This window comes from Natrix helvetica, assembly GCF_964273705.1.
Source record: "Natrix helvetica genome assembly, chromosome: 1".
NCBI classification, from domain to species: Eukaryota; Metazoa; Chordata; class Lepidosauria; order Squamata; family Natricidae; genus Natrix; species Natrix helvetica.
The window spans coordinates 268810729-268832587 of NC_138548.1; the positions used below are offsets into that span (position 1 = coordinate 268810729).

Genomic DNA, 21859 nt, shown 5'->3' on the forward strand with positions numbered 1-21859 from the left:
ACACTTTTAGAAATCATGACATTCAATAATGGTAGATAACAGGGAAGTAGTATGGATGGACAAGAGGCAAGAATCTACACAGCTATGTTCCTGGTATCCTGTGCAAAGGTTCTGCTTGAAATAAAGAATGCTCCTGTCCTGTAAAAGCATATTTTGGGAAAGGACATTATGGAGCATTGAAGTTTCAGAGTTCCATAATGATCTTTCCTTGTTAAGTGAAACCTGGATTACAAACAGGAATATTTTCTATTATCAGAGAGGCTGTCATCCATAATATTCTTTTCTTTGCTCTCACCTGCTGGTTGGTTAATAATACCACGTACTGAGGAATAGAAACTACAGAAAATCAACTGCAGATTATTCTGCTAACTCAAGGGAGGACTAGAGTGCATGCCTCAATTAAGAACTCAAAATTTCCCACAAATATCAGTTTTCCTTGGGAAAACAAGTTTCCTTTACAGGACCAAGTTTCAAGACCCTTGGAAATTATATAGGCACTATGTGAGCTAAAGAGTTAAACTCAATTTCTAACGACTACATAGACAACCATGCAACAGCAGTGTAATATCTTGTACTTCCCAGTGATACTTGATGGTCTCTCATCCAAGTACTAATTAGCTCAATTTTTATCTCATTTAATTTCCAAGACCAGCTAAGATTGGCCAGAGGCAACTATCAGCTGAGACTATGAAATCTCAGAACAATTTATTAAATTACTGTAATAGAACTGGTGATTTTAGAGAAAATGCTGCATAGCAGCTTGCTCTATATCATGACTACTCACGCAAAAAAAAAAGTCACAATTTACAAAATCATGTACATCTCCTTAACAGACATGAAAGAGTAACAAAGAAAAATGTAAGAGATAAGACAAAATGTTGAACAGTGGGCATCCAAATACTGCAGATAGTATTTGAAATAAATATAGTGGCCCTTGACTTACAATCACAATTGGGACCAGATTTCCACTTGTAAGTTAAGGTACCCATGTGACAAGACACAATTTTACAACATTTTCTGTGGTGGTCATTAAGCAAATCACTGCAGTCGTTAAGTGAATCAACAGTCATTCGCATTAAGCAAATGCCACGGCCGTAAGTGCAAACCCATTTTTCTGAAGGGCTTGCCGAAAACCAGCACAAAATGCCAGAAAACCAGCAGAAAACATTGCAAATTGCAGTCACGTGATTAGGGGACAGTGCAACCGCTTGTAAGGGCAATCCGGTTGTCAAGCAGCCAAAATGAGGGTCATGTGATATGAGGAGTAGGGTGCGTGGCACATTTTATGATGGACAGAAGTGCTTTGTGGGGTGTAAAGCATGTGTTCTGCACCAGTGGTGATTTCAAATGGTAAAGCAACCAGTCGTTAAATGGAGGACGACATGTATTATGATGTGCTTATGTGCTTTCATGCACTAGCCCGCTCTATGCCTTTCCTTTTTCTATCCCAATCATATTCTTCCTGATGAAGATTTCTACGGAGCAGATCAAATGAGAGCAACAAGGTGGAACATGTATACGTATACAATAATAGATACAACGCTTTTGTACTATTATAACTGTAAGCCTATAATGAAAAAATTCAGACCTTTGCTTCCTATCATACCCATGCAGCCGGATTATCAGAGGCGCATCCAAATCCACCTTAAACAGTAGGAAGTGGTTCTTACTAGAGACAGCTCATCAACCTCTTGGGCCACAGGAGGCCCCCTCGTGACTGGTGCAGCAGGATTGGGAGAGGGGATGGGTGAAGTGTAGCCGCTGTTGGGCATGTCCCCCTCGTCCATATTTTTGAAGACGGCCAGACCCATGTCTTCTTCCTGAATGTCATCCAGTGTCTCAGTGAGAGCTGCCAGCAAAGCTTCATTCTCACTGTCGATAATCTGCTGGAAAGAGTCAGAAGGACATAGGAGAAAAACATAAATTAAGAAGAGATGTTTCCAAAACACAGTGTTTCTGACAAGATACAAACTCACTTGTAATCGTATTCTAGTTATTTACACAACAGAGTAGCCAGATGTTTTTTTATATTCTTTTAAAAGCAGGCAGAAAAACTGATAATACCATGGCATATTTATATTCAATACATGCCTAACGTTAAACATACAGTAAATAGAAAGTTTGATCATACGGCTCTAAAGTTTCTTTGGCCCTTAGTCCAATAAACAAACAAACAAACAAAATGATTCAAATGCTGAGAAACATTGCATATCAACAACCATTACTATAATTCAGGAGATTTCTATTTACAGTGTTGTACAGTCATTCTTATAGCCATATCTCTCCTTGCCCCAATCACAATCTTGATATTTTAATACATACTAAAAACTGGGGATAGAGCCAAGAAGAATATATACATCTTTGATAGACAGTGATTGATCACACAATGTATTTACAATCCCACTGACACTAGCCCCAAATATAACAATAATAGGACACGCCAAATCATAGATTTAATGGAATAACACCTGTAGAAACAGGGTTCCTAGTATTGTCAGGATTTGATAGAATCAACCATAACTCAGTTTGAATTCAAAGAGGAACTGTGTTGAAGTTTCTTATTCCAGACAGTTACCACAATTCTTGTGCTGAGGTAAACAAAGGATTCAGAACACAAAATATATGACTTGTAGGCAACAAGTATGATCTATTCCAGTTTATTAAACCCCAGATAAGATCCCAAATTCATGCAATAATGAGAGAACATTAGGAGTAAAAATTTATGGTCTATCTATAAAACATTAAATGTTATCATTTTTGAAAATATTAAAAAACTTATGCTGTCCTAAGCAATTTAATTAGCATTAATTCTCATTGAACACAATGGACATTTTCTAATTAAAATTTCTTAGGATTAGATTAATATCTCTTTGATATCAAATAAAACATTACCCCTCAATTAATTGATGGCATCTCAAACTGCTACTATTTCTCCTCATTTATATTAAAATATTACAAATTGCAATAGAGTAGAGTAGTAATATAATGGAAGGGAAGGGAAGGGAAGAAAAGAGAAAAGAATATGTAAGGGTCTTCTAGTCTTCCAATCTTCCAGTCTTCTGGCCTTTGTAGCTAGATAGTACTGAAATGTGGTAATATTTTTCACTTCTGGGAAAATCTTTCATATAGCAATAAAATTGGAAACTGCGAAAGTACTCATTTTAAATCAATGCACAAAATCCAGTCAAAGTAAGGCACTTTAACTCCAACTTTCAATGGGAAAATTAAGAAAGTATTCAAATACAACTGAAGTAATGTGACACATGAATGCAGCACTATGCAACAGCTTCCACGTATCTCCGCCAGAAATTACTTAGAATCCATGCAGGTCAAGAAAAGGACTGGTAAACCTGAATTTCCAATCAAGATGAGCTCAGGATACTAGGATTGCCATATCTGGGCTTTGAAAGTCTGAGCAATCCATGGAAGGTAACGAATTAGAATTTTCCCCGCATCTTTGTTGCTGCATAGTGGCTGTCCAAATATAATATAAGATATATCTGATCAGGACCTTGTAGATCTTAGAAAAAATGAAGTTACTCAAAGTAATAAAAAATTCTGGAGCTCTTTAATTATATTATGGAGTATTATTGAACTGGAAGTTAGTAAGCAATACTGTATCTAACCTCATATGCCTTATGACATAATTCCCTTGTCACGTTGCAATACCTAGCTAGCATTTCAATGCTTAATGAAATGGTTCTCAATCTGTGGTCCATGGGCCTCTGGGGGAATCCATAAAGGCTTGAAGAAATGTTATGATTTGAAGTATTGAGTTAAGTATTGGGGATGCATGGTGTTGGTCTGTGGCCACAAAAGGAATTTAAAGGGAGTCCATGGTGAAGAAAAGGTGGAGAACCAGTGTCTTAACATATTTGCATGACTCTATGCTGCAATAAGGTACAGCCATCAAGGTGCTTCATTATTTAAGGATACTTAAAGAAAACATCTAATTCAGGTACAATAAACCCCACCCTTACATGTAATTCCTACACTACCTTTAAAGCTATAGCTGTGCTCACATGATGCCCTGAGATATAGCCAATTACATTTTAGCTTAGCCTGGGGTAAAAACTCCAGACTGTTTGATGTTTAAAATTCAGTGTGTTGTACAAACATGAAAATGGGTTAACAGAGTCAACTGTGATTAAATTCACTATGTGTGAGTCATGCTTATATAGTAAGTTTGCTTAAAAACACAACAAATAACAATATTATACCAAATATAAGCAAATACTCAAATCAAATTCAGACCCAGATTTACCACGAGAAATGCAGTTGCTTTAGCCAACTTCTATACCCTATTCAGATTCTCAGCCTCTGCTATTATCTCATTCATTATCAAATAAACAAATTAATTTATAATTTTGGACAATGTAAATTGCAGAGCCCTTTTTCCTGCATTCTCAGATGGAGCTGCAGAAGAGGAAAGAATGAAAAATTCTACACTAACCTTTGTTCTGATCCTGATTTGGACATAGCTGATAATCACATGTTCAAGTTATATGTAGTTGACCCTCAGCCTACCAGGCTAGTAATGGAAAGAATGCTCTAGAGACATAACACATTAAGTGTTGAAACCTGAATGCTGGAAGCACTGATATCGCACACACTGTCGCACAGACAAACACACACACACACACACACACACACACACAGGGGAAAAGCTTAGCTGTCTAAAACATTAGATACCCTAGTCTAATCCAGTTAGAGCTAATTCAAATACATGGCATAGTGTTTCCCACTGATGTTATTAATTCAAATTTATATGCAAGGTAGTTTCATTTACTGTACAACCTTCTTGCTGATAAGTGCATTTATTTATTTATTATAGGCTGATATAGGATTGTTTTCAACAAACTATGTACTGTATATATAGCATACTTTTACAATAATACTGTGAGATATTGTACAATCACTTGTGGGTCTTTCTCAAGCCCAAACATATGAACTGTTTTTCAGATATTTAAAAATGTAGTTTGTATTTAAAGAAGTAAAAAGTCTTCAGTGACTCTAAGCATATCTTTGGGCTATCTGCAGCCATTAATTACCTCATAATAGTGAAGTCATTAACCCCACCCCTCCCCCAAGTCATGCTACACATGATAGCACCAAGAATGCAGTATTATTTAAACGGTATAGGGTTTCTTGCCTAGGCAGAGGGTTGGACTAGAAGACCTCCAAGGTCCCTTCCAACTCTACTATTGTATTATTTGAGAAGATATTTTCCTTCTAATATTAGCAAAATACTTCTTTATATAGGACATCAACAGGATATTTTTCATGGTGCTCTGTGCATTCAATCTGTATGAAACACAAAGGCTTGCTCTGTTTATATTTTCCTGGGTGGAAAATACATATCCTGCAATGATGGTCTGTCAGTCATTCTGGAGTTTTTAGAACAACAGCATAAAGCTGCAAAGTGAAGGCACTATATCTTTCTTAAAGTTCTTAATGAATGAGCAGTTATAGTACAACTAGTCTGGCAGGTCCTGAAATCTAAGGTGATATTTATATTAAAAGAAGGAACAGAAAAGAACTAAAGACATGTTGATATGTATCCATTAATACACCTCACCTTTTGAACTAGGACAAAGTGCTTAATGCAAGGAACCAAATGTTTTTTCTGCCATTTTCTTTATGCTATATAATAAAAAGCAGTATCTACATTAAATAACTCATTTACAGTATGCAACGCAACTCGCCCAAACATAAGCACTTCCCCCACACTCTTTAATTTAATATGCCCCTTCTCAGTTACTTCTAGGAGGCTCTATCCTAGGAAGTGAAAATACCCCTATCACTGTAAAAATTGTTACAGGGGAATCAGCGTATACGTAGTTTCTTTTATTGTAAGAAATAAATAGCAATAATATTAGTTTTACACACGTCCTGCTGGGTCCTTTTGCAACATCCTGCAAGGCTAGGCTCTTATTAAGTCAAATCAAGGATGGATTGAGTGGGATTCTGAACAAAGCAAGATAAGCTAAGATTGTATGTTGTAAGAGTGAGCAGGAAAACCTACCTGGAAGATTCTGGTGGGGTGAGACAAAGCTTCTGCCCATGGCTTGACATGTTCTGGTAATTGGCAAGGTCTGGGTACTTGAAACTGTGGCATGCACTCTGAATATTAATGAGTGAATCATCTTTTCTTGAGCAGCACCAATGTATTTGCACTATTGTGTTAACATGCCAATTTAAGATTCTTTTTCTCTGCTCTTATCCAGACCAGCTTTGTACTACTTATCCAGAGCAAGACTGTTGTTCTTGCCATTTGTATCTATGTTGTGGGAGTGTGGGTTGTTCATTCATTCCTCCACAACTTTCAGCCATTTCAGGAAATTAAAATTGCAAACCCTTTTTTGCTCATACAGTTAAGCTTCTGCAGCAGATCAGTTAGAGGTTGCTTGGATAAGCTTCATTGCAGCTGGTCAGGCCTCCTACTGTAATTACACTCAGCAGTAACCAGAAGGGCTCCACTTACCACATTTCTATGCTGCTTTATTTAATGCATTTTAGAATTGCTATTCCCTGAAAAGGGCTGATTAAAACTCTCTCTTGAACCTCCATTAAAAAAAAACACAAGAAGAAACTCTCTAGATGTTATAGTAGAATCCAGGAACGGCTCTTACAACAGCAGCAGAAGTATCTCCTCCTCACTCCTCCCCTCCCAAAAAAGACTGAGCTGATGGGTGTCAGTAATGTTCTCATTGCTATTTGTAAAAATTGATGATGTACCTGGAAAAGAAAGAAACAGCCTTTCCAGGTTGTTACTGAGCAAAAATTACTGACCAGTAATGTGCTATATGATTAACCCTTTGCAGGCTAAAAATACGGTGAAGTAGCAAAGGGGAATCAGGAATTCTGCTTTTATTTTATTCTCTGGCTTAGCTTTCACATGGAGAAATAGGCATCACTTCTATCATGGCCAGTATGGCACCAGGGAGAATTGGCAAGAGGGTAAAACCACATATCACTTGCATGGAGCTAGTGAGTGCCTAATAGAAGCCTGGCTCAAGGGAAGCAGTTTGGCAATGAGTTTGACTACAGCTTTAATATACTGTTTCCATAGAATGCTTAGCTTTGCCAGCCCCAAATCCAGTCAGAGATCATAAGATTATACTAACTGATAACCCTATTTGGGGAACATAAAGACCCATCAATTCTCATCAGAAAATGCCTAGTGTTTACAAAGTTTTTGCATTGGGGAGAGTATTGGCAAGGCTTCATTCCATCACTGAAATTCTTCCCCAATGGCCTGTCAGGCAATCATAAACATGGCATGGTTTGGCCACTGCAGTCACTTGGTGTAGCAGGAAATATGTTCCCTATTCCCAGGTCTTCGAATTATGTTCGGTAATGGAGAGATTTCCTTTTAATTCCAACACTTTTCCTTAGGGGAGTAGATAGCCATATAAATTTGTTTAATAAATAAATAGTTGGTTTGATTGTGTTGTTGCTGCCATGGGGTGAGAATTTTAATGTTATGAGTCACCCGGAGTCACCTGTGTGTGAGTTGGGAAACCATATTAACTTGTATACTAAATATTCAACCTCTTTATTATGTTTAGTAAGTTGAATGACACATTTTGATGTTCTCTCAACACATTAAACTATATAAGATTTAGCCACAGGAAAACTGAAGGTAGGAGGAGCAAATGAAAAGTAATGCCTCCAATGTTGTAGGTCACCAATAGATGGCAACACTGACATGTTAGAAGTTGTGACGTGTTCTTTAGCATCTGCTGTTTTCACTCGGTGGAAAGTTGCTGTGAGAAAAGGTTATCTTGCTATTTATTCATGAAATGGAATCTTGTATTAAATACTCAGTGTACTTTCATCATGATTGAATATTTGTCTGCTGAAAGAGCCCCTCCAATTGAAATTCATCAGCAAATGCAGATTGTTTATATTGATGACTGTGCTGACATGAGTACTGATAATTTGCCCTGGCCTTGAGGAAAGGGTGGATGGATTTCCTCCAATTCATATTTATTATGTACTGTCTGGATTGCCATCTTATAACTATCTTGTATGGAAAATATATTCTTTACTACATTCTTAACTTGTTTTGTGGTGTTTTTTTTTTAAAAAATAATAATTTGTGATCTGCCCAGTCAGTTGGAGCTGTGTGGCATCAAAAACTGAATCAAATAAAGGCATAAAATGCATCATTGGGTAAAAAATATTGGGTCAAAAATATGCAAATATGGTGAACTAGAAAGAGCTGATGTGAATATTATGCACAAAGTGGACAACTTGTGCCAGCAATCAAGTTTCAGAGGAGAAAGTTTGATTAACTAATTAAGAATAATTGGAAGATCATTCAAAGGGAAATGGCTGTCAAGCTTGACATTTCACAGGAATGTGTGAGGTAAGTATTGATATTCTTCAAAATCAGAAAGTTTGAGCAAGGTAGGTTCCTCACAGGCTTATGGTTGAGAAAGCTTTAAGAGTTGAAATTTGCCAGCAGTTGTTGTCATGCTACATGAATGAAAGTGAGGAATTTCTTCACACCTTGATATCTTACAAAAAATGGGGCTCATTATTATGACCCAGAAATGAATAATCAATCTATACAATATATATTATCAGAAAAGTTCACCTATGTAAAAAACCTTCAAAAGTCAAGATCTGGCAAACGGAGCTATTCACATAGGATTTCACAGGATTTCTTTGAACCTACCACCACTATTAACTTGTAGTGCTACGTTGCAACATTCAAAGCTTTGAAACAGAATTTGGAAGCACACTCAAAACAATTTGCTGTAACATGACAACACTAGCCTCACCAGCCAAGAGGCAATTGTGAAGCTTCATCTTATCATCTTATACCATCTGGCATACAGTCCAAGATGGTGTCATACAACTTCTATCTTTTCCAAAAAAATTAAGAAACATTTTTGTGGGCATGTGGTGACTCAGAGAGCTTGAGGGATCTATCAGGACGTTGTGGAAGAGAAAACATGTTGAGTTCTTTGATGATGGCTTTATCAAGCTTGCTTATCAGTGGCAGCAATGTAAACAGTGGTGATTATGTGAAGAAGTTAATATAAGGTAACAAAATAGCTAATTTCAGGGATTATTTCCATTTCATATATTACTTTTTAAACTAAACTTACATTATGGTGGTTAGAAGCATTACTTTTCATTTGACTCCTATTGCAATTACTTGCAACATGCCCTGATTATAAGGGTACTAATTGTAGTGTGAATAAAATGTATCCAAAAGTGAAATATTGCACCACTTTGTGAAAACCCAGAAAGGAAAGGAAGCTATGGGTTGTGCAAAACAAAAAAACAAAACAAAACCCCTCTCATAAGCCTAGATATGTAATATGGTTTTAATATTCACTGGCTCATTGCTCCATCCACCCAGCACCATGTCTTAACTCATTATTTGTATAATGGGACAACATATATTTAGAAAGTACTGTGGAAGCAACACACAGAGAGCCTCGTCTATAAATATCCACATGCACAGAGATGTAAAGGTGATACTGAAGCTGGGGAATCAAATAAAGCAGCTTTCTGCAGGATGGAAATTAACATTCTCGAGTCATATAACTTATTCTTCCCCTGCACCAGCCTTCTCTGCATCCTTCTTCTTTAGTGCTCCCACCTACAGAAGAATAATCCATCATCTTAAAAAAAAAAAAGCTGGATGCACCAGGCACCATCCTGTAATTTCCCTTCAATAATAGATCACAAGAGGATTGGCTCAGTAACCCTCTCCTACTCTTCCACTTCCTCATTAGCTTTACTACACTTGCTCCATTTAGAAACCAAGTGCAAATTAATGGAGCACTAATCATGTGCAGAAAATATATTAATAGCCTGGATCCCCTCCCTATCCACAGCCTCTTTTCCTCATTTTCCTCATACTGATCTAGGAAGGAACAAAAAAAAACAGGCTTCAAAATAAGGAATTAATAGGCTTATGAAGCTATTAAGTAGAGTATCCCAGGTGCTCCTGTTAAAAGAGATGCATAACTAAGCTAGGAGTGAGCTATATATAGACAGATAAGGGAATTTCTTTTCTTTAAATTTGGTTGAGTAATTTTTTTTGCAAGAATTTCTAAAACAGCTGGGTTTATACAGTGATATATATATATATAAGCATGTAATTACATATACAGTGCGATAAAATTATAACATTATACTGTAGATTCTCATTCAAGACCACTACATTGAGAAGAATGAAACCAAAATTCACCCGATCAGCTGAAGTCACATAGGACAGCCACAATCAAGTTTGAAATATCCAGACGCAGAAATATTTTAACTTGGTACTCAAATGTAGACATGGTTAGTGCAAGTCAGATTTGCCCTTAGAGGCATGATCTGAAGCCTGATCTCTTTCAAGGAAGTCTGTCCTCTATTTCTCTAACCAAAGGCATCACCTGATTCTCTTAACAAAGAAGGAAGTTGATATAGCAAGCACTTAATGAGTTTTGAAATAAAGGAGCCCAGACAAAAATGCAAAATGTTAAATTCACGTGGCAATCCTGGATCCAAAATTATATCTTAGAATGTGTACTTTCTTTACAAAGGGCACGGAGCTCTGTTCAGAAAAAAGATGTACACCAAGATCCTTCTGAATTGCTTAGCCCCCATTTGATATTCCCTTCCAGTTTTCTACACATCTCCCATGCTCTTGATCGAAATGATTTACTCTACTTTTTTTTGCCATGATTATTAAGTGAAGCACTGCAGTTTTTAAGTGCCTCATAAAGTTAAGGAAATCCAACTTCCCCTTATTGATTTTTCTTATTGGAAGGTTGCAAATGGTGATCACATGACCCTGGTTGCTACAACAAATACATGCTGGTTGCCAAATGTCTGAATTTTGATCACGTGACCACATAGGGAAGCTGCAATGGTTGAAAGTCTGAGAACCAGTCGTAAGAAACTTTTTCAATGCCATTGTAACTTGAAAAAGTCACTACACAAATATATGTTAAGCCAGGAATGGTCTTGTGATCAGAGGTGGTATTCAGCAGGTTTTGACCAGTTCTGAAGAACCGGTAGCAGAAATTTTGAGTAGTTTGGAGAACAGGTAAATACCATCTCTGACTGCCCCTGCCCTCATCTATTCTCTGCCTCCCGAGTCCCAGCTGATCGGAAGGAAATTGAGACTTTATAATATCCTTCCCCTGCCATGCCCACCAAGCCTTGCCCACCAAGCAACACCACACCCACCAAGCCGCGCTCATAGAACCGGTAGTAAAAAAAATTTGAATCCCACCACTGCTTGTGATGTTTTACTTTACAACTGCACTGCTTAGCAACACAGTTGCTGGTCCCAAACTGCAGTTGTTAAGTAAGGATGACTTGCAGTTTTGCCCTTGGCAGCTTTCCTGCAGGGGTACGCAGCAACTCAGAATGGCTGTTTAACTCAATCAAGATTAAAGTAAATACAGTTAACATGATTACTTCCCTTGTATTTAATCATTCTCTCTCCACTCCTGTCACATTTGAAATTACAATTTTGTTGCAATTTTTGCATACACCCAAGGTTTTCAGGAGCTGAATGCACTCTGGGATCCCAGAGTGACACACTTCTTAAAGGAAGGGGAAAACCGTGCTGCACAGCAGGCTCCCCTCTGTAACAGGGGATCTCTTGATAATAGGATACCTGAAAGAGCTCAGAGTCGTCTGTGCTGTACTGACTGGATTCTGTTTCGGAGTGCTCACACCACCACTGGAACTCGCTGAAGCAATTGGCTGAGTCAAAGTCACTGGTATCCAGCGGAGACAAATCAATCTCGGGAAAATCAGAATAAAGGTGTTCCTCACCAGAGACTTCGTACTATGAAGGAAAGGGGGAGGGGAGGGAGAGAAAGAATAATAGTGAGTTTTGCAATGTATAGCACCTGTCTACAAAATTCATGATTACTTCATGGCAAATAATACACTTACATTAATGCAGCTGTATGTGTGTGTATGTGTGTGTGTGTGTGTGTGTGTGTATGTATGTATGTATACATACATAAATACATACATACATACATATACATACAGATGGTAAAAGTTTTTGGCCGTTGAACTTATCAGTCCTACCACCCCCATGAAAAAGAGTGCAAAAAGGGCAAGTCTTCTCGGAACAAAGGAAGCTTTTAAATAACTATAAGCTATTATTGACTCTTTCAAGTTCTTAAAATGTAGGATTTCTGCATTTCCTTATTTAGGTATGTTTAGCCTGCTCTATCATCATCATCATCATCATCATCATCATCATCATCATCATCATCTACTTTATTCATTAAACATGAAACTCAGCCAACTGAAGATTCAAAAATGCATTACAAATACCAGTGACTGGTGCTACTGGTTGATATGGTTTGCTGCCAGCATCCTAGGTATCAACCAAGTACTTTCTTAAAATATAAGATGTTCCGAGTAGCGCAGTTTTTTGCAGTTCCGCTGGTGTTATTGCAAGAAGCTGCAATTTGTGGATGTATCTTGTAAAATTCTTGGACACGGTGCCAAGTGCCCCGATGACAATGGGTATCACTGTTACATGGTTCATCCATAGCCGTGTAGTTTCGATGGCCAGGTCACGATATTTCATTATTTTTTCTAGTTCTTTTTCTTCGACTCTGGCATCTCCAGGAACAGTGATATCAATAAACTGTATAACTGTATTTATTTATATTTATATTATTTATATTAGATTTATATTATATTAGATTTATATTAATTATATTATTGTTATTATTGTTATTATTGTTATTATTGTTATTATTGTTATTATTGTTATTATTGTTATTATTGTTATTATTGTTATTATTGTTATTATTGTTATTATTGTTATTATTATTATTATTTTAAAAACAGTTTAACAGCATGAAAATGTGATCAATAAGAATGTAAAAATATAAACGGGCAATATCACACTAATCCCCTAGGGCTCTCTGTGGAGGAGAAGCTACAAATGAAAGCCCTAGAAAAACAAAGGTATTTCTAAGCAAGCTTTAAACAGAGATGGACAATTTGTGGTATGCAAACTTTGAAAGACCTTTTCTAAATTTGCCAACCATGCTGCTACACTTTTGTCTAACTAGGCTGAGAAAGAGGATATGTGAGGACAGATGCCTTACTACAACCTTTGGATTTACAAAAGCTTGATCTTTTTATGAAACAGTGCATTTGGTCAATCCATGCTGCACATCATTTCCTCATTGCTAAAAGCAGTAGAGAAACCTTGTCTTAGGACTGCTGGATGAGAGAGGTTTCATGTGCATATATGGTATATGGAGGGGGGGAGTGCTGTATGCATTCACACATGTACAGCCTCCATCTCACATCTTGATATCATATGTGTTTCTTGGGGCTGAAAAGAACAACATGCAGTAGTGCAAGGACAACATATAATAGCACTGCTTTACAGAAACTGAATCACTTAGCTGCAATTAGACCTTTTTGAGAAATTGCCTACAGTGTTAGACTTATTTTTCATGCCAGAGGCAAACATATTATTTTCTACCTGTTATATCTGAAGGAGACATATATTGCTAATACATAAGTAATTGAGAAACTGAGTGATTTTACAACTAAAAATACAATAACATAAAATATAGTCCAGGCATATTTTAGAGCAAATTCATGAGTAATGGGGTAAAAAGGAAGAATTATCATTTTACAAAAAAAATCAAAACTCTTTTTTTTCCTTGTCACTTTGAATGCAAATTTAAATAGGCCAGGATTGGTGCCCTAATTCACCAATGCTGAATTAGGGCATTGCTACCACTTTTTTTAAAAAATCATGGGGTTTCAGATTTTTTACTATAATTAGGTTTTCCGAGTTTATCTCCAGATTATTGGCATTTAAATACATGGAAAAATGTGACTACTACTATCTGATTATATTTATTCACTTTAAATAGATGTCTAACAAAAATTCTACAATAAACAAAATAAAATGCTTGCTACTAATATTCTCATTTAACTACTACTATTTCCATTTGGGAATAACGCTGCAGACTCGGCCAGTTTTCTCAGAATACATTAGTTTTGTATTTCCTACATTCACATATAACTATAACATTATGGAGATTCAAAATTTAACAATTCTTTGTTCTTAGAAATACATTCCCACTGTTTCCTAGTCTCAGGAGGCTTGAGACTTCCTGAAAATAGTTCTGATGGTTCCTTTCTTTTTCAGGGAGGGAAAAAAAGAGAGGGAGGAGTTATTGGTGACAGACAGCAAGACATTTTAAAGTCTGTGTCTGCTCATGGAAATAGAATCCCCTCCAATCACCTTTTACCATAATATTTCAAATTAAAAATAGCTTCTTCCAATGTTACATTATGCATTAAACAGAATTACAAATTCCTCCCCCCCCAAAAAAAAAGAGTTACACCTTAAGTGAAAAGAGAAATTGTAGCAGGTGGCAATAAAAGATTCTGAACCTCTTTTTCCTGCGATATTTTTCAACTGGATGTTATAAAAAGATGTGATTTAAGAGTTTGCTCCATTTTTTTAAAAAAAACAACAACATTCCTCTGTTTTCCCTCATCTTCTATGTCATATCATTTTCAATGGTTAAGAATGTGGGCAGAAACAGTATTGATTTCATTGGCTAAATTTTAGATGCTTTGGATAGTTTTCAAGCTGAAAAGAAGTGAAGAGGAGGGGGGAGATTTAATTAAATAACATAAATAATAAATAGGAAACTCTCTTGGCCACAAAGACATGTGTTAGAGTAGTCTTCCTCAAACTGATATCTTCCAGATGTGTTGGACTAGAACTCCCAGTATAAACAACCAGGGAAAGTGAACTACTGCTCCAGAAAAACTAGAGTTCCAGCACATTTTTTGTTTCTTAAGGGAAACAACTCCAAAAGCACAATGCAGCCATAAAAGAATAACAAGAGTTACCATGAAGTAAGATGGGCGGCCGGTAAATTTTACAAACAAACAATCTTACCACACCAGTGAGGAAAAAGGGAAAAATCTTAGAGGTAATTACAGTGGTGCTTAAAAGTTGATAAATCTTTTTAATTATTGATATTATTGCATAAAGATGACCTAAAACATGATCTGTTTTTGACACAAGTTGTAAAAGTTGATTTAAAAAAACCCAATTAAAGAAATGAGTCAGAGACATTATAGTTGTTCAATTATTGAGGGAAATGATTCAAAGCTACCAATACTTGTATGCAAAAAGTATGTGAAGCTCTAAGGATCAGTAGTTCATTTGAAAGGTTAAATTGAGTTAGCTGTTTCAATCAAAGACATAATCAGGTGTGAATATGGGAGGTCCAATTCTATTTCGAGAGTTCTTGATCTTCCAACCCAGGTATGAGGAACTATGTCATGGCCCGGAACAAAGGAGATTCCTAAGGGTTCTGAAAATAGTTGTTGATGTTCACCAGGCTGGAAAAAGTTACAAAACTATATCCAAAGAATTTGGTCTCCACCAGTTCACTGCCAGGCAAATGGTACACAAATGGAGGCATTTCAACACCACTGTTATCCTCTCCTGGAGTGGTTGACCAACCAAAATTATACCAAGTGGACTTGTGTGAAAAAAAGGTCAACTTTATGCAAAAATGTTGAAATTTCAAAATGGTTCATAAACTTTTAAATGCCGTCAGAAGAGAAGCATGGAAGCATTTGAAGCTCATGATTTTGGTTCAGTAGACATAACAATGGTCTCCATTCTCTCTGGCTTTTATTTTTTTTAGCTTTTCTTTTCCTCCTGATACCTTTCACCTCAAAGCTCCATCCTTCACCTAAATGTAGCTCTGACACACTCAAGGTATTAAAAGGCAATCCCTTCAAACTTCAATATTTCCTTGTCCCTGGTGACAATCTCTTTGTATAGAAACAAGTTTCTCTAGACACCTATTCAATAAAGGCTCTAACAATCCATTGTAATTTTTCCTTCTCCTCAAACCTAGCCAAAACACAAGAATAATAGAGCAAAATCAATGGCTGGCGCACATAAGGCAATCTACGCTCTAAGAACTGAGCTAAAAATATCCAGTCAATCACAGAGAGCAGCTGAGACCAGCCTTACTTCTACTACATTCTCAAGGCATACACAACCGCATTAACGTTCAACACAAAGCAAGTAACCAAGGGCAGAGTAATGCTGCACTGCACCATTAATGCTAAGTTTATGATAAGTCATGGGTTATGTTGGAGGTTTCTACCTTTGAATATTCAGAATGAAGAGTAAGCAGGAAGAGGATAACTGTTTTAATGTTAAGGCCTGCCTACATAATGGTTTATGAAAACTTGTGCTGTACAGCACGGCTATTATTTGATTCTGGGGGAGAATATGATTATTTTTAAAATTACATTAAGCTAGCTATATAGAGTGGTATTTTTACATAGCTATGTGTAGCTTTATTGCTAATTGTTACATTGATTTTCATCTCTGCAAGGGGAAACCTGGATCTCATTCTAGTTCAATTCACTAGTCCACATTGGAAAATGATGTCCAATTCTTATTTCAACAGTGAAGCTATCTTGTTCGCAGCAAATATTTTGAGATTGGCAAACCATAACAACAAGGAATAACTGTTCCTGATCACTACTTTGCTGGTATAATGCTCCTTCCACATTCAGTGACTTCAGCAAGGAAGGTTCAGCATTTGGCTTTTTTTTAAAATCCAGTAAGTAATCTGCATTCTTTGTTTCTGTAATAACCAGTAATAGCATTTAAATCACTGTCCAATAAATTAACATTCATGAACACACACACACACACACACACACACAATGTTCTAAACCAGAGGGAAAGCAAATGTACTTATTTTGTACTGTCTAATCATAACACAAGATCAAGTGAGCATATGAAAAACCAACTGCTTTGAGTTTTTCCAAGTATCTCTAGAAAACAATCGATTTTCATAATTGCAGAAATGCAAGTAACAGAATACTATTCTTCCCCATCAGTATTCTTAGTTCTCTCATCTAGGATAGATTACAGTTGGCTTCTTGCAAAAAAATGGGATTGTCACCGTTTTTCAATTTAGTTTGGGATGTAATGCCCCATGGTACAACAAACATAACTGTAAACTATTAGTCCTCTTTTTCTCTGTGAACATCAAAGGCAAGAAAAAACATTTGGTCAGAAGATTATGAGGGAAGATCTTGGAGAAAAAAGGAGTACTGAAAAGAAATCAAAACTGAAAGCAGTATGGAAAAAAGTTGCACCTGAACTCTGCCCAGTACGGGAGAGATAATCACCAAAATGCATACTTATCTGATTAAAATAGCCTTGATGTTTCACCGCCTGTTCCTCATCACTGAACTCAAGGGTAATTTCAGAAGCTCTCTAATACACTGAAGATTAGGGGAGCAGCATAGCAAACCGAGTAAGAAAAGGAGCTTAGCTTGCTCTTGTGCTTTAACAGAGCCTCAGTATGAAAGAAAAGCAATTGAATCATTTTTACAACATGGAAGTAAATACCATAATAACTGAACAAAGTCTAGTTTAGAAGCAAAATAATTTCTCAATTATCATTAATTAAACTATCAGGGTTTAAAGAGAAATGTATTCGTATTCTTGTTATAACATAAGGCATGCATGCAACAATCTTGCATAGAGATTGTAAGATTTGCCAGCATACCAACTGATGTCTGGGCCTACTCACTGTCACTCTCTTGAATTGTTGGTGCACACCCCCGAATACAAATGTCAGGGACATTTTTTTCTATTTAGTTTCTGCTCTTCTTTATCAACATTTAGGGAAGAGGGAGTCATGGCATTCCAACTCTATACAAGTATCTATATAGTACAACTTGTTCAAGACTAGCAATCCTCTTCTGCACTCAGGTTGATCAAGAAAGATTAGCAAAATATTGGATACACTTTAGAATTGGAGATGTTTAGCATTCTGAAATGAAATAAGAATGACAAGTATATGAATCATATTCTGTTTTTTTGGGAACCTCTGATCCATACCTTCCTTAAAAGAATGGTTAGCATTTACACTTTATCTTCAATCATTCAAGCAATGTTGCCAACAGAGAAGAATATAATGCCAGAAATAACTATACTCGTTTCCCCCTCTCCCCCAAAAATGAAGGAGCTACAATTAATTTTTGACTTAAAATGAACTGCAAAATAAGCACTTAATCCCACATTAGGAAATTACTGTATACAGTAAGAATTCAAACTGGAGCTCCAAGATCGCAGTTGATACTTTTGCCGCCTAATGATCCTTTTGGACCTAAACGTCCCGAAGAGATGGTGACAGGGAAGAGTACGTCCTGCTCATTTCAGGGACACCGCAAAGTCCCTGATTGATCCAGGAGAATCTCTTTTTGCCGACGACAGAAGCACAACCATTGAAGCTGCTGAAGTTGGGACAGCTCTGGAACGGGAGGAAAACGGAAAGAGATAGTGTGTCCATCTGGTGAGGAAATCGTATTATTATAAAAGAGACTACCTCCCAAAAAATTAAAGCTAAATTAAATTTGAAATCAGAAGAGAACAAGCGGTGAAATTAAGCTACATTGGAGAGTGTGTTATCCTTTTTTAAATTTTCTTTTATGGATGGAACTTTTGCAAATGTTTCCTATTCTTTAAATTGAACGGATTAGTTTTTCTTCTTCTACTTTTTATATTCTTTTTTTTAATACCTATGGATTAAAATCTTTTTCCTTATCTTTATAATGCTGGATTGGATGGATTTTTTTTTTTTGCTCCATTTAAGAATTTTGTTTTCTTTAAGCCTGGAATATAAAGAAGATATAAAAGGAATACAAAGAGGGCTGTAATAACAGAGGGAAAGGAAGTAACGCTGCCAATTGGAGCCTGGAGGCTTGGAAATATTGTCTTTTCTTTTTTCTCTTTGATCATTTAACTTTGTATTTCAAGGTTCCTCAGCTTGTTTACAGAGAGTGATAGTGAGAAGAGCATGGGTTGTTTATACAGGTGCTCTTCGGGAGCTTTAGTGGCAGCTGGAGTGGAGTGAAAACAAAGCCTTGTCTTGAAAGATTATAAATGAACTTGCTTTAAATTTAATAAAAAGTTTTGAATGCTAGAGTGTCAGTGTTTACAAGTTGGAAGAATGGCGCAACATGAAAAAGAAACCTTAGCATTGCAAAAGATTATGTTTGAAATTCAAAAATTATTAGAAGTAACAGAGAAAATTGAGAAGAGATTGGAGAACATAGATCGTAGAACAGTAAAATTTGATGGAAAAATTGAGGATGTTCATCAAATGAAGAAAGTGGAGGTCAGAGTTCTAAAAACTGAAGGAAAAAATAAAGAGACAAGAAAATTGTTGATACTGACAGTGAACTGAGCGTGGTTGGAAATGGAAAGAGTGGAATATGGAAAGGGGAGATAGATGGATTGGAGCTCTATCCCAGATTTCAAAGTACATAAGAAGAAAAGAGAGAAGAATTGATGGAACTAAGGAGAGAAATCTTGTCAGTAGCACTAGTGATAACCAAAGATAAGCTGATCGAAGAAGCAGATGGAGGGTTTCGAGCTTATACAAGATATGCAATAAGCAATAAGTTGTGAAGAGAAGTCCATACAAAACTTACTAGGAAATAACCAGAATACTAATGCCACAAATGGCAAGAGACATAAGACTGCACTATTATTGGAAAGACACAGGTTGATGTAATGAAAGCTTATAATAAAAAAAATTAAGTCAAATTTAGTTAAATTTAGAGCATTATGTATAAAATGAAGTGATAATGGATATAGTTAAATAATTGATTGATAATGATAATAATGCATATATATGTATTCGTTTGATAAGAGGTAATTTGATATAATTTGCAAATGGTGACTACGAAAGGAGGTTTAGAAACTCTGTTATTAAATATAACCAAGTTTTATTTAGAACATGTTATAAAGATGTAATGTTACTGGATTATATTGGTAAGAGCTAATGGAATGCCATTATGTGGTTTTGCTTTAAATCTGGAATATTTTATATAAAAGGACGTAAAAACAATTCTAGTCAAATGAAGGTTGAGGTATGATGATAGTAATATATATAAATATAGTTGATTTAAAATATATGATTTGATATGAATTGTAGGTGATGACTGTGGAAGGGATGCACGGAAGTTTTTGCAATAGATACACTTTCTACAATTTGTAATAGAAGATGGTTTTGTATTTTTTTCTGTTTTTGTGTTTTGTCTGTGTTTATTCAAAAAAAAATCTTTATGAAAAAAACTGGTCCTATTTTGATTAGGATAGATTACGCTATACTTTACTTAACTTGATGCTTAATCCGACCCTTGAGATTTTTTTTCACTTGTTCAACACCTGTTGTAGTACTTAAGACCATTTTTCTTTCATTATTTTTTCTTTCTGCACTGTGGAACATATATGTTTTCATAATATACTCTGCCTTCCTTAAGGATCTATCTATCATCTATCTATCTATCTATCTATCTATCTATCTATCTATCTATCTATCTATCTATCATCTATCTATCTATCATCTATCTATCTATCATCTATCTATCTATCATCTATCTATCTATCATCTATCTATCTATCTATCTATCTATCTATCTATCTATCTATCTATCTATCTATCTATCTATCTATCTATCATCTATCTATCCACCTACCATCTACCTATCTAATTTTATTTTAGAATACTGTAGAAGACATATGTGCTGGTTTAGAAGATATTATACTGGTATATTATGTTTGCTTTTTCTAATGAACCATTAAAAACATTTGTGGTTGCGGCAGGATATAAATTTGATACATAAATAAATATATTTTCATATACACTGCTATTATATTATATGTATGAAGACTTTTACAACTATGTGAGTTCTTCAGTTGTCTTTGATATGTCACAAGGGAAGAAATCCTAAATTGCAATCACAAGGCACAGCTGACACTAGTACATAGGATGTCCTTTGATAATCTCTACAGTCATGATGCGTTCTCACTGCCAACAGAATTGGGTATAAATAAACTCCTGCAATCCAATGCCTCTTTGGGCTACTGCATGCTGAGATCAGCTGCAAGATTCAGCTGGTGTCCTGGCAATGCCATGTTGTTTAAGTCCAGTATAGCAGTCACCTGGGAAATTTAAAAAAAAATAGTATTCTTTGCTACTGACTATAAAAATGCATCCATCCAAAGTCAACAAAAGCAACTGTCTGTTCCACTGATGTTGAATACAATTATTTGAGTGTTTGGTTTTCAGTAATTTAGTAGCATAATTCATAACTACAATAGAATTAGCTCTTTAAATTTGTCAATCTAGATTAACAAATTCAAATGTAATCACAATTTTAGCCTTATCCTACAAGACAGCAGCCATGTTTTACTGCATTTCCTGTCTATCCTTGTTCTGTATAACCTACTGCTTTAAACATTTTTTAAAAAGGAAATTAGGTTGCTGTCACTGATATGACCCAGGTCATGTAAAGGATAAATAGTGAATCATGATCCATCAGTGTTAGACTAATGGCCCCAGGCTCAGGAATCTTCTCCAAGCCAATGCTGAGCCTCATTCACCTGTAATAACAGCCACGAACTAGACTAATTTATAGTTGACTGCTTCTGGCAGCAACATGTATTTTGTTTCTGAGTACAGTTTTCTTCCTTCAGTGCTTTAAAAATGTGAAGAAATACACAACTTTGGCCACATGCCTTGGAAGAATAAACACTTAACAAAAACCAGAATAAGTGATATTTCTGATTTTTTCCCTATTTATTAGACATAGACAGGTGGAAGCTACAGAACTCTACTCTGGAAGAGTCTGCACTTGGAATGTATCTTGAGTGGTCCACTGTTCATCATTTCCTTTTACTGCTTGTGAAAGAAGTGAACTTTGTTCTAATTTTACCCAGGAGATTGCAAGAAAAGCAGCCACTGGGCCTTGGAAAGCGGCCAGAATA

At 36.0% G+C, this 21859-nt stretch overlaps 1 protein-coding gene across 9 annotated transcripts in view; it reads right to left on the reverse strand.

Moving 5' to 3' along the window:
* PPARGC1B (PPARG coactivator 1 beta) overlaps window positions 1–21859 on the reverse strand; it is a 130914-nt gene that overhangs the window by 17574 nt on the left and 91481 nt on the right. For 4 of the 9 annotated variants that reach the window (XM_081935504.1, XM_081935501.1, XM_081935503.1 and 1 more), the window contains exons 2-3: window positions 11639–11812; window positions 1671–1886 (exon numbers count right to left, since the gene is read on the reverse strand). In XM_081935504.1, coding sequence (XP_081791630.1) covers window positions 1671–1886; window positions 11639–11812 — 390 coding nt within the window. Of the gene's footprint in view, window positions 1–1670; window positions 1887–5250; window positions 5388–6484; window positions 6733–11638; window positions 11813–21859 lie in introns of those variants that run through there. The other 5 variants (XM_081935508.1, XM_081935502.1, XM_081935505.1 and 2 more) reach the window with 4 other exon arrangements.